An 18,763-nucleotide genomic window follows, 5' to 3' on the forward strand; every position below is an offset into this window, starting at 1 on the left:
GAAAAACATGAGTAGCACAAAGGAAAAGGTATCAAATGTTTGACTTGGGCCAAATAAGAAAAAAAAAAGAGGTCTTCCTTGGTATCTTCTATTCAGAGGGTGACCACAGAACAAACCTATTATTAATGATAATATTTTAAAAATAAATGAAGAAAATATGAGCCTTAATGCATGAAAACTGTAAAAGATTGAAAAGCTGGTCTGGCTGGAAAATACTATGTGTGTGTCAAAATGATTTTCTCTACCGTTTGTAAAAATGTAATTATCCATGATATGCTATTATCTATGATATGCTACAAGGGTGAGGGATTTCAAGTAAATGCCTTGGAAGCTGAGGATCCGCCTTTGGTCTTATGTCCCCGACACCACCATGTCTGTGAGATCACAAACCACTGCCATGATTTACCACATCCTTCTTGCAGTTTTATATACACACTTCTTCAGTCTGTCTTTAGATTTTAATTTAAAACATGAGGAGGTGGGGGGTGGTGGAATGTGAGGATGGAGGAAAAACGCAAAACACAAAGCCCGGCACCTATTTCCCTTCCAGAACACAGTAGTGATCACAAATGGAGACCTCCAACTTTTAAAATAAATAATATAATTTTTAATCCTCCTCTCCCTATCCAAGCTATTTATTAATATCATATGTTTAATCTGTGTCTTTGTAGTTCTGGGACTTAAGAGCAACTCTGCTTTTCCCCCATCTGTGCCAAGATGTTTCAGACTAGTCTTTGAAATGCTGCAAATGCAGATGAATGTGACATAAAATAGGAACTGATTACCTGCACATTCTATATGTGAGTAATGGCAACACAGAACACAGATGACATTACATGTTCATATAGTGTCCCCTACAACTCTGCTTCACATATGCAAATATGTAGAGACCATGGAAGTAGAGCATGCCATCTCTAGCATATATGTCCTAGGGGTTCAAAATGAAGTGGCTGGTTTCTTGCAAATAACATGATAAGAAAACATCTCTCCTGGTACATCAGTAGTTCTAATATGAAGATATATCAAAGAATTGTCAATTGATAGAATATACTGATGCATCTGATCCAGATTATGTTTTACAAGCCAAAGAATCTGTCAGTTTGCTCTCTCTTTTCATTAATAAGGAAGTGACTATATAAACTTACTGCACACAGTTTAATATTTTAATTATATCTCTTTGGGAGGCTTTTGTTTCACATGAAGCATAAACTCAGATAAGGATTTCTCTCAAACGTATACCCCTAAATTACACCTACATAAAACTACATGTCATTTGCCCACCATAATTCCTTTTCACTCTTCTGTTACACTTTTGAGTACATTGTTGACATGAATGGTCATAAAACTGAAATGTGAAAAATGATACTTAAATATTATTGGCTTATAATTGCCTGTCTACAGTATATGCTCACTTTAGCATATTTATTCATTTAGATCATAAGAGAAATTAGAAGACCTTTCATATCCATATATATATTTACCTTTAGTTCACATAATAGATTTTAATTTCCTGAAAAATTCAAAATAATTGAGTACTCATTTTGAAGTGAACTGAGTTCAGTTTATCATATTTTTAAAAGTACTGCTAAAATATCTTGTTTCCCATTTTCTAGAGTTCTCAAATCTGTTGGGTGTTTGACACTAGGAGATCATAGACTACAGACTCATTATGTACATGGTTCTGATTCTGCAAAATGAATCCACCAAGACACTCAAGTTAGCCTTGTATATTACATACAGGAAGAAACACAAAGACGGGTTTCTTTGAACATGAAGAAATAAATTTAAAGTTAAGGAAAGCAAGAAAGGAAAAGAGTAGAAACAACTACTGCATAAATAAGGTATTTTGATACCTAGGTGATTGAGTGAGCAATAATACCATTCAGCTTATTCAATTTGAAAACACCCGACCTTTCTCTCATGCAGTGGTTTTGAGCATATATTGTTTCTGAAAAATAAATATGTGGGATATCCTCAGAGCTTCAAAAAATTAATTGGAGTCTATTCAGTGTTCTGTTGGTAAATAGTTAAGTGGCTCTCTAGAGAAAAAAGCCCCAATTGGATCACGTGTCAATTTTTGTAGTGTGAATAACCCCAACATGGCCAGCTATATTCTACTGACAGTGTAATACTGCCTTTTAAATTCTCGAAAATGTAGCAATGGGTTCCTGGGAGCCAGTGTAAACTTACTCCAACACGCGCGGAATCTCTTGTAGAAAGCGATACCCATCCCTCCTCTGTTTCCCAGACTTGCTCACTGGTAACCCTTTGCTTGGCCTGATTTACCTGTCATTTTCCTAGCCCCACAGTGATGAGGACGACTCTGATGTAATACATAATTCCATAAAAGATTTCATATCAAAAGGTGAAGGGTTATATGAAATGCAGTGAATTAGATCTAGAAACAACTTGTGAAGAAATTGAACTTGTGCCCTTAGAATTGTCAAGTCTATCTGGTTTGCTTGATCTTCCATTTCTAGGGTTAAACCGAGTAATGATAAAATAAATGAATTTCAGAACTTTGGCAGTTTTCCTTTAATTGAAAGTATGCTTTTCTATCATTACAAGGGGAAGTTCCAGACTTCAACTTAATAAAAATCAGCAGTAGTTTTCAACTACATTAGATTTCCACACTAAACAGAAACAGCTGAGAAGCCACGGTAGGTAGGTTTGGCTACAAGAGTTGAAAACTCAGTGGCTGGCTTTCTCTTGCAATTGTCCTAACTATCAATCCTAATAAAATCACCTAGATCTCTCTGAGTCCTTACAGGGTGTTCATAATCTGTTACTGTGTTGCTAATTTCTTTCTCCAAAATTCATTTAACCTCCCAGGAGCAATGTGTTTTTGTTTTGTTTTGTTTTGTTTTTCACGTTTTCATTAAAATACTCAAACAGGGATCCGAAATAGATGAACCAAGTCACAGAATGAGTGTTTAGGTAAAAGAGTCTCTGAGATCTCTTACTCAAGGTTGTAACAGTTTATAAGACAGTGGGAGAAATCTCAAAGGGATGAAACCCCTTATCTAAGGTCACATGTCCAGCCCTATGACCACAGTTTGTCACTTTTCTTTACCATTATCTTTTTTTCCCATTTGGTTAAAGGTTCATTGAAAATAAGAGATAGAAAGTAATTTTTATTCTTTATAAGATAATCTTAGTTCCTGAAACAATGAACGGGAAGTCTTAGAGAGGTAATAAACACATACAAAAATTTTTAAGTCTTTAAAAATTTTTACTTTAATGTCATACCACACTCAGATTTAAGAAAATGCCAGTCATCTATATTAAATGTACTTTACAAACCAGAAGGATCTGCATTCAAAAGAAACATTTACATTTGTTCCACCATTATGTAAGACATCCCAATTTTTCAAAAATCAAATCAAATGGTTATACTTATCATCAAGCACTTAACCCTGTGGCTCCCAACCACGGAGCCATGACTCAAATATTTGTTGTGAATTGCACATCAAATAATCTGTTACCATCAAGAACAAAATTTGCAAATGTTTTACTTGTTTTCTTTTGTTTTTAGTCGATGAGAGCTGATTCTATAATTCCTACTTCAATGACACTATTCACACGTACTTCCACTCCTGTTTACTTGCAATTGTGAGAGGAAAAGGGGGAGAATTCCAGGCAGTGATGCCAAGAATTGAATCACTTACATGAAAGCCACCCATTATTATTGTTGGTATGAAGGACCCCTTAAAAAATGTCCTAGGGTCTTTGCAAATTCTGCATCTTTACTCAACCTATACCACTGAGCCTACTCTACAGACATCTGTGTTCGGCTCCTCGATAACCTCTGCGCAACAAGGCCAGAGGCCATTTCCTTCCCCTTGTTGAGTCCGTCAGAGGCCGGGAGAGAGCTGCTGACGTGGGGGATGCTCATTTAACCCGGGACCAAAGAAATCCCAGCATTGCCAGTGCCTGGCATCTTGACAACTTTGTGGGTTCTGGGTGTTGTGAGAAGGACAGCGGAAGTCCCAGGTTTTATCCAGAAGCTGAGTGGTCTTTTTGCTTTTATAAGCTAGAAACATTTTCTTAAAAAAGTACTAACCCACTTTTGTCACATTCAATGCATTTTTTTATGCCTAACAGGGATTTTGTTCAGAGCTAAGAAGAAAAGTTCTCACTTTTAAATAACTTATAATGACTTTTAAAAGAGCTTGTAAATGTAGAAAGATCAGCTGAAACTAGACAGCTCTGAGTTTTTCAAATATGACTCTTAACAAAAGTATAACATACACCCTCTAATATCTCCTTAGTTATAAAATTATATGCTGACACGATCCTTGGCTCAATTCTGAACTCTTTTGAGTAGAATTATTTACTTTATCCTCAATATTAATACTAATAATGCTTAGACACTTCTATCATTTCTCAAGTGCCTCCTATGCCATCACCTTCTCACGTAAGGCTCAGCCCTACGGATCCGGGATTACTATCACTATTTCCATAAAACTGAACGGGTCTCTGCAGGACCAGAGCGCTCCAATCCCAGGAGTGGCCCTAGTATTCAAACCCATGTCTTCTGAAGGTCCAGCACCCTCTCCTCTTTACCCATGCTCTTCCTCGTGCTTGTGCACGAGCCGCTGTTCCCAGCTACGTGGACAAGCTCTTTGTCAATTTCCCTCACCTATGCTCAAAAATGACAAAGGGTAGGGAGGGTGGCTGAAGAAATATAATTTTCATTTGGGTATTTTACTTTCTACTAAAATATTGTTGAGTCCGACAGTCTAAAAGCTTATAAAAATGGCTGTATTAGTGTGTGGGGGGAGGTCAGTTCTGTCAGTTCCATCAGTCCCCAGTATGTAGTCCCAGGAGTCTCAGAAAGGCTACTAGGACCCTCACTCCCTGCTTCAGCTGCAATCTTCTCTCAGACACGCGGACTTGTGTGAGCAATGAGCCTGAATCCAAGTATGTGAAATTAGCACCCCTGCTCGGACCAAAGACTCAAATGAGGAGAATTTCCTCGTGTGGGGAAACCCTTCTCTGCAGATGTGCATCTGTTTCCTCTGCAAGGACAATGAATACCTTTCAATCAAAAATTGCCTATAAAAGAAAAGCACTCTGATAGAACATTTAAGGCTCCCGTGGTCCTAGAACAGCGTGTATTTTTCTGCCACAACAATTCATTTGAAAGAGGGACTAGTTCCCATGCCTGGCCCTTCAAGGGCCACATCCAGCTTCATCAACACATGTCTATGAGCCTGATGGTTCGCTTCAAGGGTTTGGTCAAGTACTAACAATAAATCGGTCCATAACCCCAGTGCCAAGTAAGAAGGTAGCTGCTTTGAGAAGTCACCCTGAGTGGAGAGAATGAACATGACCAGGATTTAGAAAGCAGTGTCTGTCTGTGGGGTCAGGGAGAAATGAGGGGTGGAGGAGACATATTTACCAGTTTGCCATCAAAACCATCTTTTAAAGTGCCACTCAACCATTAATCTACATGTGCAATTCTTTGTAGAACTATGTAAATCCCTTGGGACTCTGTACTATAGACTCAGAAGGTCTGTTGGCTTCACACAGCCATGCTTGCTTTTTTTTTTTTTTAATATAGAAATTATCACTTCCGAGAGGCTCCACATGTTTTTAAAGATATTACTGAGTACATTCTGGAAACAGCTAGAAAAACTGAAGCAAAGAGCTGTCATTGAAAGGTCAGAATCAGAGAAAGAAATAGAACCTATGGATTCCACTAACTCATAGTTTGGATTCTAGATTAAGACAAGGTAGCAAGAGGGAAAATGAAAGTTTGTTTAAAAATGTAACTCTAAGTAAGTAAAGGGAAAAACTACTCGAAGTGTGTGTGAAATTCTATCTGTTTTATTCACTGTTATGCACGTGGTGCTTAGAATAATAGGTAGCACACGGAAGGAGCTCAACAAATATTTGTTAAATAAATAAGTAAAAATGGGAAGACAAAAATGGCCAGTCTTCTCAATCACGTCTGTAACTTGAGGCCTGAAAACAGTTTTTCTATCAATATTAATCATCTTAACCAAAAGCCAGACTTTGCTAAACATCTATAGAAGTATTGAAAGGAATGTATTTTCCTTCTCACAGATGAAATGTGACAGGGCCTCACAATGGCCTTAATTGTAGTTTAAGTTTATTGTTGTTGCTCTGTGAGTGCAGGAGGAGAAAGGATGCATTCTCATGCACTTCGTTTCTCTATTTATTTTGCCTCTTTCTTTCCCAATTTGCTCCATATTGCTCATATTTAATCAGCTTGTCCCCTCACAAAATTTATTAACCATTACCCTCTGTCTTTACAGGTTAAAAAAAAAAATGTGTTTCAAATTATTTAAAAGGAAGAAAAAAGGGCAGGAGGGATGTAGAGGAGGAAGAAAGGAAGAAAGGAGGAAGGAGGAAGAAGGGAAGGAAGGAAGGAAGGAAGAAGGGAAGGAAAGAAGGAAGGAAGGAAGGAAGACAAGCTAAATGTTCAAAAGTATTATGCATGTATGTTTCATCTTATTTTCCTCTCAGAACGCCAAGAAGAGGCCATAGTGCTAAAGGTTTTCTATTACACATAGTTTTGTTTTATTTCATCAGAAGAAAAAGAACACACAAATGTGTATGAATACCCTGCTATATCAAAACTTTTTAAAACAGACATTCAAAAAGATAATTTATATTAGTGATTTTAGTGACTTCTGAGCACTGGGCAGTGAAGACACTTGTATCATTGAGAAATATTTGAACCAGCACAAGCTAATCCTGGTTCTTCTCATTACCTATAGAGCAATGTTGGGTAAAACACCTTCCATTCAGCTTTAGGATCTAAAAACCATTGAGTACAGCAGTAATCCACAGTGTGTGCTAAAGGGATTGTGCTGCCTCTCAGAAATTCAAAATATCAAAATCAGACTATTATTTAAAGAAACATAGTAATTATGAAAGAGCAAGCTACTCAAGAAACCAAGGTTCTCTATGTTCCCACAGGGCAGGAAAAGACTAGGGGAAGTGGAATCCAGCTGTTGGACATTTCTTCTCCAACTAATAACTAACCCTGGATGTTTAATTTGGAAGGTGGTGTGTTATGAAGGTTCAGTCACTCACAGGGAGAGCTCAGCTTGGCAAAAACACTAGACCAACTCCACAAAGAAGAAGAAGCAGAGAGCTAATTCCAATTACTAAAATGTTGATTCCACTTTAAAGAAATAAATAAGCAGACCCAGAACACTACTATAAAATTCTAAGTTTACTTTTTATCAGGATCTTTAGCACAGTACCTGAACACATGGAAGTACATGATAAATGTTTTTTTAATGCAATAAAATAAAAAGGCATAAAACTTTAAATACACATGGAACTTAAAGTCACCCTAGGCATTTGTTTCCTTCCATGTGCTTACATGTCCACAGCACTTTACATAAAAAAATCATATAAATATCCCTTAATATGAGAATTTTATATTAGGCTTCTTAACTATACCCATAACCATCTATCCTGGTAAGTGCAGGGTCCTAGGAGCCATGTTCAACTACATGGCCCAAACTTTCTAGCCCATGGGCGGCCCGTTCACAAGTTCCCTACAGGGCTTCTATAGCACTTAGTCTTCTGCTTCTCATTCTTCATGACATTATTCTAACATTCTGCCAACAGAACTCTACTTTTAAAAGGCAGTGCTTTCCAAATTAAGCATTCACTTTGCTGGTTGGAAATTAAATGCTAAGAAAGTTTCCCTTTGTGGGGTTCAGGTACACCAGTCAATTTCCCTTTTATAAGAATTTAAAGTAGTAAGTATAAACTTGATAAAGGCCCAGAGATAAGTTATGAGGTGGAGCAAAGGTCATGGGTAGCCCAAGATTTTGAGGAGGCAGAATTATAATTCAGAGAAACTATGAATATAAGCAGAAGTTACAAGACAGACAAAGATGTGGAGTAAATGGGAAATTGCATGGCGGTGAGAAGAAAAGCTGGACAGTAGAAAGAAGCTGGCATGGGCTGGAGCTATGTTATGTCTAAGATAGTAAAGGAGAGGGTGAGTCCATGAACTACTGCTGCTTAACTGAACTCTAATCATATTCACAGTCCTACACCTGGATTTTCATGAGGTTCTACCACCCTCAATTTCTTTGACTACATCTCCAATAACTGAGCTGAAATTTCTTAAGCTGGACATTCTTTGTCAGAACATCTGGTAAAAGAAAAGCTTTAAGAAACTTTAAATTTGAAAAGTAGGCAAGCAACTTGCCTAAATCTCTGGAGAAAAACAAAGTCTTAGATAATGTCTAATCTACTGGCTATCAAGTCTAATAAGGACCTTCAGCTTCCTGACATCATTACTGAGTGCAACATATTCACTATACTTTGGAAGAAGGTCAGCCCAAGACATAAGTGCCCATTTTCTAGGGGAAAAAAAAAAAAAAAGGCCGCAAGTGAACTCCAAATCTTCTCTATATTCCCAAGGACAAAGTAAAAAGTTTGGACATGTTGAAAAGCTGACTAGTAACATAGAAATGAAGAATAAATGTATGCAGGATAACATAATAGTAATACGAAAAAAAAAAAGAAAAGAAAAAAAAACTAGTGCGGCTCCTCCTTGAAGGCCAGGGACTTCCCACAGGAGGGCCTACTTAGACAGTATTTCATTAAAAATGACAAGTGTTAATTTGCATTTCTCCTCAGGACTAGAGTAGGGTTTTAAAACTCTGAAACCCCATTCAGTCAGAAGGCTTCACATAGGGTCTTGGAATGAATCCAAGGTGGGAGAAAATTCCGGTAACCTGGTTAGAGAATTTGCAAACATCCTTAACTGATTGATTAACTAGCCTATGTATTTCTTTTCTTAAAATTCCTCTTGGAAGCAAATTCACACATCAAGATACAGCTACAGCTGGAGTAGAAAGGCATGATTGAATTTTCAGGGCTTCAAGATAGATTTAAAGTGTCCTCAAACATTAGCAATGAGAGTCATATTCCAAAGCTATCTCAAAAACGCTTGGTGTAAAATGAAAATTTCAATCACATCACTTCTCTGACATCACACCCAGGGTATAGGTTTCACTGCATTAAGTATCCTGTAAAAAAGAAAACTCACAAAACTAGATCTACTCTGGAGAATGATTCAAAACTGAATTGTGTACATAAACAGGTTTACATAATATGAAGAGCTAATAGCAAGAATTCAGGGAAACATACTAGCAGTTCTTCCCAGCACGCAGATAAAAGTCAGACACTGAAGGAAGACAAATGTGGGCTTACGGTCTCATTTTGAGGTTATTTAACTTCTGTAAGCTTCAGTTTCACCTGTAAAAGTAAATAAACCGCCCCCCTTCGTTTTTTCACAAGGTTTAAGAAAATAAGACAAGTACAAGACTCACATTTTGGAAGCCTCATTTACAAAAAGGCTAGCTGCTATTGGACTAAGAACTGTTATCATCATCATCATCATCATTAATACTGATATTTGTATAGGACAAACTCAAAATCAACCTCAGTGATAATTATGATTTTTTATCTCACACTGTTGGCAATTAATGATGTCTCTAGACTAGGGTGTCTCAGCCCCAGCACTACTGACATTGTTGGATAGAGAAGCTTCTGTTTGGGGAGGGGGCATTGTCCTGTGTATTGGGGGACATTTGGCAGCAATGCAGGCCTCTACCCAGTGGATACCAGTAGCACCTCCAAGTTATAATAACCCAAAATATCTCCAGACACTGTCAAATATCCCATGGGGCGTCAAAGTCACCGCTGGCTGGGAACCACTGTCTGATACCAATGGCCGGGAATCGGTGGGTTAGAAAACGCTGAGCCTTCCCTGTGCCTCAGCCGAGCAGAGGCACACTGCTGGTGTCGGCTGTCACCCACCAGGTCTCACATTCTTCCTCAGTGAACGGCATGGAATTTTAAAACAAGTACTTGTCAGGAAACCACAGAGCAGCAAGCTCAGAATTCCTGGACTTCCAAAATAACCCATGGAAACACTGTGGTGGAAATATAATAAAGCAATAAAGCACGAACTACACAGACACGAACAATTTGGCAAATGCTCCCCGATCAACCCCATTCAGTGACCTAGTCACAGCATGAGCAATGTCCTTTCTTCCCTAGCGCATTAAAGGAGGAGTGCGGTCAGAGGGAAGACGGGATGCCAAAACACGCCTGCGTTTTCACTCAGCTGGCGATCTGGCTTCAGGCAAGGCTCAGCGTCTCTGCTGCAGTTTTTCCAATTGTAAAATGCTGTTGTTAATAATGAATACTATGACCTAACTAGTTTTTGATTCTAACTTGAGAATATCTATTCAGTCTAGGGCCTCAGGTCATAATAACCGCTAGGGAGAAAATCACTACAACCACAAGAAATAATTTTGTCTCCAACTTCTGGCGTAAAAAATAGAACTTGCTTCACCTTTTTCACGGACTGTTTTGGTCTGCCTCACCACATCCTCTTACCTGTGTTGGTCTGCTTTGTGCTATATTTACATGGACTAGAAATATTATGTGTATTAGTATTTCACAACTTTCCATCCCTTTTTTATTAGCCCCTGAAAGAGCCTACTTAGGAATTTTTTTCCCCCTAATGCTCTTTCCGGCTTCATTAAATTTTAACACCAAAGATATACTGAAGGTCTCCCTTTGGAGGGCCACAAACCATTGTAAACTAAAGATGTTTCAAGCTCCCTGAGAACCAGCGTTCACCCCCTGGGACAATACTGCCTGCACTGAGGAACCAAGGTATACAGGGATCCACTTTATAAAGTGTGCTCGGAGCCTGAGTAGTTGCCTCTACACAGCAGGGACTTAAATGGGGGTTTCTGAAGAGACTCAGGATACAAAAAGAAAACTGGAGAAACCAGACAATTCAATGTGACATCAAAGCTACACATCACCTGGAGAGAGAGGAAGTCCTGGGGAAGAACCACCTCACTCTTCCCGGACGCCTCTGTCTCTGGGGCTGACTGTACCTCTTAGTGGCCCCAGGTCCAACTTGGCCTCACCCATAACCTAGCTTCATCTCTGAAGGGAAATACCATTAACATGTATTTCTTGGCAAGCGTGCAAAGGTTTCTGTTAGGTATTAGGATTATAAAAATAAATAACACACCATGGTTACCATGAAAGAAATCAGAACCACAGGGCAAAGGCACATGCAGCTTTGGTGTGGCGGCTTCAGTGTAGAGCCGGAGTCACAGAGGCGAGGTGGCCTTACAGGGGAGGAGTAACATGACAGGGTGACAGCAGGCCGAAACAAAGGGATGTGTATATGTAGCAGACACAGAGGGTGGATGGCGAGGACCGGGCAGCAGCAAGGCCAGCGTGCGCCCCGCATAGAAGGTATCAGCTCCAGCCAAGTGGCCCAGTGCGCCAGATCTCCTGATTTCTTGGATTGTTATGTGAAATCTGGATTTTATGTGAAATCTCCTCATTTATAAGTGTGGGTTTAAAACTTTAAAACCCTCTGAGGGCTTTAAAAACGAAACACAGCTACAGGCCATATAAGCCTATCAATTTGTAAGCTATTTGCAAACAAACAGCAAAAAGAATTTCCTCTCTCCTTTCTGTAAGGAGGGAGGCTCTGACTCAGAAGCTTCTCAGTCTCACAGGAAGTACTGGCTGGGGGGGAGGAGGTGACGGGAAGCTCCTTCTTTTATCCAGCATGTCTGGGGGCCCTCACTCAACAATCTAATGTGGTGGGTAATTGTGCACAAAGGTCATTGCTTCATCTCCTTACTACTTAAGAAAAACGTGGGCACAGTGCACCCTAACTGCTTAAAGAAATTTAAGTGGTACCCTTCTATGACCGCAATGTGTGCATTTTAATATGCTGCATATTTCAGAAGCTCTTAATAATCACTGATTTCACCCATACTTAACAATTTAATAAACGGTGCATTGTCTGCCTAATTAGACAAAATGTAACATTGTCAGACAAATATTATGCTACACGTGAAATTTAAAATTCCTGAAACATGTAAACAATCACATCTCCTTAAAATTTCAGTTGATATAAGGATACAAGTGAAGTCTGATCCTGAATCCAATGGCTTAACTGTTGGACAATTAAATGAATTTTAGTATTTTGGGATCTTTTTTAATCTAGCCCGTCTCAAGTCACAGAGGCTGCGCCAATTGTATTCTCCAGTCTCAAGAATTCCAATTATTTTTCTTTATTTTTCATATCATGATTATAAATAATCCAAAATTTTGTATCTTGCTGACAAACAAAATGCAGCATTCAAACCAGTGTCACTCAGACACAGACACAATGTAAAAAAAAAAGTGACATATTTGAAAAGTTTCATAATAGTTATGGGATCAAGGTCAATGGCTAAGGCAAAGTCAATGTAGAGAAAGTTGCCCTATTTTTGAACTCTTAAGCTAAGGTCTGAGTGATAGGAGTAACCTCTTATAAAATAAAAGAATCCTCTTAGTGATATCAGAAGTTAACATCTGCAAAGTGCTTAAAACTGAAAACAAAAACTAAAGGTGGATTCTCAGCCATTAAATATTGTTAGCATAGTCTAGTTTTGACATACTAACATAGAGGTAATAAACTCATAAATCAATTGGCTGTCTGCTTCAAAGATTTATTTTATTCAAACTGATCATCTGAAAGAAAAAAATAGCCTGTTGAATATCCTTTAGTTCCCTAAATCTGGAGACCTCATAGAAATGAGAACGAAAATAAAGGCAGAAATGTATAGGAGCCATTATCATCCAAATAAAGGGAAGCTCTCAATTATAATGGAGAATAGGTTTTAGTTTTTTTATATAAAACTTCTCTAAATTTCTGACTTTAAAATAAAAATGGGATTAAAAATGGGATGCTATTAATGTCTAGAATAAAGCAGTTTTTCACTCCTGTTCTACTTTTCCTGGATTGAACTAAGAAGACCCCGGAATCAAAAATGCACACAAAGTCAATGATTCCCTGAAGATGGCCTTCTGTTGGTTCAACATAAAAGTTTTGACCAGTTTACATCAAAGTGAAAAAATCAAAGGTGATGCAGAAGGTTGTTTTTTTTTTTAAATATGATTGAATGAGTTTGTAAGATCTTTTATCTTAGGCTATCCTTATCATTAATTTGCTTCTTAAAGTACTTTATTTTATAAAATATATGTATAATAAAAAGGAGCTTTCCTTAAATTTTTCATGTAAATTGAACTTCTGGTCAAGATGGAAGCATAGGTAGACACACTTCACCTCTGTGCACAACCATAAGAAAGATCACAACTAACCTCAAAACAAAAATCACCCAGAACTGCCAGGAAAGTGAGCTGTGTGGAAGCCCAACAACCAAGGATTTAAAGAAGCCACATTCATCCAGACGGGTAGGAGGGGCGGAGATGGGGTGCCAGGATGGAGAGGGCACAGTGTGGCGGGGGTGGTAAGGGGCCGGCACTGGCGGAATGAGTGGTCCCATATTCACACGTGGTGGATAAAAATTGGGAGGGACACCTTGGGAGCAAGCAATCCCAGCCCCAGGCCAGACCACACAGCCTAGGGTCCCAGTGCCAGGAAAATAAAGCCTCATAACTTCTGGCTGTGAAAAACAGTGGGGGTTGGGGTGGGAAAAGAAATTGCCAGTCTCTTAGGAGAGTCTGTTTAAAGGGCCCACATGGTCCTAGAACATTTGCAAACTCATCCACTCTGGGAACCATCACCAAGGCAATAGTAGAAGGGTGCCAGTCACATATAGGAAGGGGGTGAAGTGACTGGAAATGGTGCAATTTCCGAGCAAGCCTCTAGCAGCCAGGCAGCAGCATTGTCCCCTCTCTGACTCCTCCCCCACACACAGAGTCACAAAGCAGTGAAACAGGTTGCCTGCCCCTGGCAAATACGTAGGCTCTTCCCCATACAACTTAATAGGTGCACTAAGACAGGGAGTCAAAGCAGCTCTACCTAATACACAGAAACGAGCACAGGGAGGCTGCGAAATTGAGGAGAAAAAGAAATATGGCCCAAATGAAAGACCAGAACAAAACCCCAGATAAAGAACTAAACAAATGGAGATAGGCAACCTATCAGATTGAAAACATTGGTGGTAAGATGCTCAGAGAACACACTGAGTATGGCAAAAGCATAAGGGAAGAAATGACGGCAACACTAAGTGAAATAAAGAAAAATTCATAGAGAACCAACAGTGAAAGGAAGGAAGTTGGGGTTCAAATCAACTGTTTGGAACATGGGGAAGAAATAAACATTCATTCAACCAGAACAGAATGAAGAAACAATAATTTTTAAAAATGAGGAGAAATAGAAGACTTTGGTACATCTCCAAAAGTGCCAACATACGAATCATAGGGATGCCCGAAGAAGTGGAAGAGCAAGCAATTAAAAACTTACTTGAAAAAAGAATGAAAAAAAACTTCCCTGATTTGGGAAAGGAAATAGAGACAGAAATTCAGGAAGCACAGAGTCCCAAACAAGTTGGACCCAAAGAGGACCACACCAAGACACATTATAACTAATATGTCAAAGGTTAAAGATCAAGAGAGAATCTTAAAAGCAGCAAGAGGAAAGCAGAGAGTTACCTACAAAGGAGTTTCCATAAGACTATCAGTGGATTTCTCAAAAGAAAGAAACTTTGCAGGCAAGAAGGGACTGGCAAGAAGCATTTGAAGTAATGAAAAGCAAGGACCTACAACCAAGATTACTCTATCCAGCAAAGCTATCATTTAGAAAGGAAGGGCAGATAAAGTGCTTCCCAGACAAGGTAAAGCTAAAGGAGTTCATCATCACCAAGCCCTTATTATATGAAATGTTAAAGAGGCTTATTTCAGAAAAAGAAGATCAAAACTATGAACAGCAAGGTGACAACAAACTCACAACAATGAACAAATGAATCTAAAAAACAAAAATAAACTAAGCAAATCACTAAAACAGGAATAGAATCATAGATATGGAGATCATTTGGAGAGTTATCAGCAGGAAGGGGGAAAGAGGAGAATAGGGGAAAGGATACAGAAATTAAGAAATATAATTGGTAGGTACAAAATACATAGGGGGCTGTTAAGAATAGTAAGGGAAATGGAAAAGCCAAAGAACTTACATGCACAACCCATGGATATGAACTAAGGGGGGGATTACTGGATGGAAGTGGGGTACCAGGCAGAGGGGGACAAAGGGGAAAACATTGGGACAATTTTAATAGCATAATCAATAAAATATACTTAATTTTTTTTCATATAAATTTATTTTCCTAAATAAAAAGTTAGTGAACTTCTATTGGACCTCCACTTAATTTTAATTTCTACTAAATCTCAAAATAGTAAAACCACTGTGTATGCAACTAAGTGTGCTGATCTAATAGGGAGGTGCTCTGGTTGTTGAATGAGGCCCCAGCCAGGAAAGTACAAGGAGAAGCAAGGTGGGTGGTAAGTCCTGAAGGGTAAGCCCTGGGCTCACCTCTGAGGAATGACTGGGGCAAGCATCTGTCCAGAGCCAGAAAAGTGGGCTCCACCACTTATTAGTCCACCCTCATCACCTACTGACTCTGAGTTTACTGTGGATAGGATAAGTGACGGCCTCCAGGTGCTTCTAGTTCTACAAATGCATGAGTCTAGTCATTTGGGCAATTCACGCTGTGATTTTTGGAAACTGACCAATGAGAACATGAAAGCATTGACTGAGATGTCAATGTTTGGATGAAAAGTGATGTAAAGGACCAATTCACTTCTGACTTCTCCTGAGGCATGCAAGAATGGACCAAGGAGAAAGGAGAGAGGAACCTCAGGTAGAGCATCTCACCCCATTCTTCACTACTTCTCCTATGACATTTTGCTCAAGAAGCCACGCCCCCCCATTTTTCCATTCTCCTAACTTTCTTTTCCATTCTTTACACACATATACACACCTACATGTACTCCTGCCTTAACCCTCCTCTTCTTGCTACACAAAAGGAGATTCAGACAGCGAATCGGAAGGACTCTCTTTGGTCGCAGTTGAGATTGGTGCTATTGGGCAGAACAAATCTCATCACCTACCAAAACTGTCTGTGGATAAAATTCTAAGGGTGTAACTTTGGAAACCCTAGTTAATATTCCTTCCTAAAACTAACTGATTTTAGACTATAGCAAGAGTCAGTAGAGTTAAACTCATTATTTTTAGAAAGAAGTATTTCTCTCAATGATAGCAAAAACAAAGCAACAAGACCTGAGACCCAAATGAAAGATTTCTATAACAGAGGAAACCAAAGAAGGCAAAAACTCATCTTAAAATTCTAAGACTCTATCAATAATTTCTCTTAACGCTTCAAGTTGAGTGCAATGGTTTTCTCTAGCTCATGTGGATATTTCTTTTCCACAGCCCAATCAAAATTTCTTTGAGGAATTTTGAATCCATTCATTGGCTATTTCAGAGTTTTTTCTTTAGAAAATGAACTGCTGAGAACTATGAATTATGTTTTCTGATTGGGAGATTTAATTCTGCTTGAATGCACTTGCTTCACAATTGCACTAGTAACATGCCCTTCGGAAAGGATCTGCCTTTGGAATTGACTTCTCAGTCATTCTTCTCTGTATGAGCATATTCCAGCACACACTGTTCCCACTGAGAGAAAGGGGTCCTTGTGCTTCCGGACATGGCATGAGACACTTTCCTATGGGCGTTGGTGTGGTGCACCCCTTGGGCCCTCCACAGTTGCTAGCACAAGCAGCCTTGCTCGGGCTGGGAGAAGGGAGCACTGACCTGCACCGGCTCAGGGGGAAGCTGGACCACGTGCTGCATGCGCTCGCTGTGGTGGTGCCGCGACTCCTCCTCGTAGATCACATCCCTCTCGTGCTGGGGAAGGTTCAGGAAGCGACGGATGGTGCAGAGGTTCTCCCAGAGCGTGCGGTTTTCTGGGCTGGGGTTCTCTTTCCAGCGGAGCAGCTCGCACAGCCAGCCCTAGAGAGAGAAGGTCACTTGAGTTCACCGCAGAGTGCAGAGAGGCAGAGCTTGGCTTGACTGCAGACAAGTGCCACCCCACGTTATCATAGTTTTCTGTCAAAAGTGTTCCCACCAACCTGGGGAGATACTGAAACAGACTGGTAACTCTAAAACCAACCAATAACCACAAGGGGGTTCACACCAACGCCTGAGAATCTCCACTCCTGTTAATGATCTTATCACTCTTCCTATCACGTATATTCTCAGTTAAGGTAGAGTTCCTTTGTAAAAAGCACTCAAACAAAATTATAGTTACCTATCCTTAGAAAAAAGTAATTTGTGTTGGTCTACTACATTTTTTAATTAGCCAGTTGGACAATATTCCATCCTAAGAAAATAGTGAAGATGAACAAATATATATTACAAGATGGCAAATTCAAAAGAAGTAAAAATATCTAAGTGTGAATAGCATTGAATTCTCTAAGGGGAAAATAGTCTTATAATTAACAATAGCACCACAAAATAGAAACAACCACCTTAGCTAGAATGAAAACAATTGTATATTTGCTCTATCTTGGAATGCCTTGGGCTCTAGGCCTTGTTAAGCATCACCTTCCCGCCACAGCCACACCTGCAGGAAGGTAGGCAGTTGGTCGGGTCACACCTGCAAACGTGTGCCTCCCAACTCTGGCATCCATCCGGATGTTCTCTTGCTCGCAACTGCACGAGAAAGAAAATGTAATGCAAATAATGATAGATTATATGAAAATAATACAGAGGATGCTGTCAACATCGCTCACTGACTCATGTCAAAATATTTTACCCAGTAGCTTTCTAACCCATCATTTCTAAGCTACATCGCTAATTTTAAAAGCAAGAACTGTCCCACATCATGCCTCTTGCAAAAGAGCATGAATTTTTCCAAAAAGGTGCATAAGCAAACACAAATGACTGTGTGAAAAATAAATCCCAAACCTCAACAAATTTCTATATCATAACTTGTAAGCCAATGAAAGTTACTGACACGCATTCTAAAAACCCCATATAATATCATAAGCCGTTGTTTGTCTGACACTCCACTGTGTCTTCTGCCTTTACCCCCCCCCCCAAAAAAAAGCAAGATTTGATTATCTCCGCTGCATCAGCCAAGACAGCAACACCAGCTGTTCTCATTGTGCAGCCTCTTCCTCGCGGCCTCCATGTTAATAACCTGATCATTCCATTTTCCCCTTCAACTGCTGGCCGCAGCACCGCGAAGAGACAAAAACCCAGGCCCATCTGCAGCAGCTGTAGGCACTGAACTGTGAAGCCGCTGGGGATTTATAAACTAATCTGTAACACAACACTGCCTTGTTTTTACAAGTGAGAGGCCACATTTGCGCAGACCTGATCTTTTCTTACAATAAACTGGGAGCTGGGGAGAGTTAGAGGGTTAGGAAGAATGAAAACAAGATATCTAATCATTTGCTTGGAAATCCTTTTCCAAGTATTTTCATAGGTTTTTTTTTTCTTTCAACTCAGTGGAGAGACAGGTAATGGCTGTTTTCAAGGTGCAACATATATGAAAACGGAAGACAAATTTTTTAATCTCTATCAGAAAATAAATTGTATTTTTAAAACTCTCCTAGTCCCGAAGTGTTTCCTCAAGGGTTTCTTTGTAACAAAGGAAAGGATTCTTGAAATGGGAAATAAACCATCTGTGGAAAAAATAAGCTATTTCTCTGTCTTTTCACAGATCTGAATAAGTCTCCAACTGAACTCTTTCATTTTTCCAAACAGGTATGTTTAACATCCTCCAGGGGAGGCTATGGCATGGAGACCAACCATCGAACAGAAAATAAAAACAAAACCTACATCTGTTAAAAGATAAAGTTCTGAGATACCCAGACCTTCAGGAGGACAGCACCTGCTGTTCTGCTTAAGGAGTGAACTGCG

General features: G+C 39.4%; 1 protein-coding gene across 1 annotated transcript in view; it reads right to left on the bottom strand.

Annotated features, from left to right (window-relative positions):
* Window positions 1–18,763, bottom strand: part of SATB2 (SATB homeobox 2) — a 176,676-nt gene that overhangs the window by 17,686 nt on the left and 140,227 nt on the right. The window contains exon 9 of the mRNA XM_090268339.1: window positions 16,649–16,846. Within this exon, the coding sequence (XP_090124465.1) occupies window positions 16,649–16,846 (198 nt within the window). The remainder of the gene's footprint in view (window positions 1–16,648; window positions 16,847–18,763) is intronic.

This window comes from Furipterus horrens, unplaced genomic scaffold (genome assembly GCF_987537825.1).
Source record: "Furipterus horrens unplaced genomic scaffold, mFurHor1.1.pri manual_scaffold_1, whole genome shotgun sequence".
NCBI lineage: Eukaryota > Metazoa > Chordata > Mammalia > Chiroptera > Furipteridae > Furipterus > Furipterus horrens.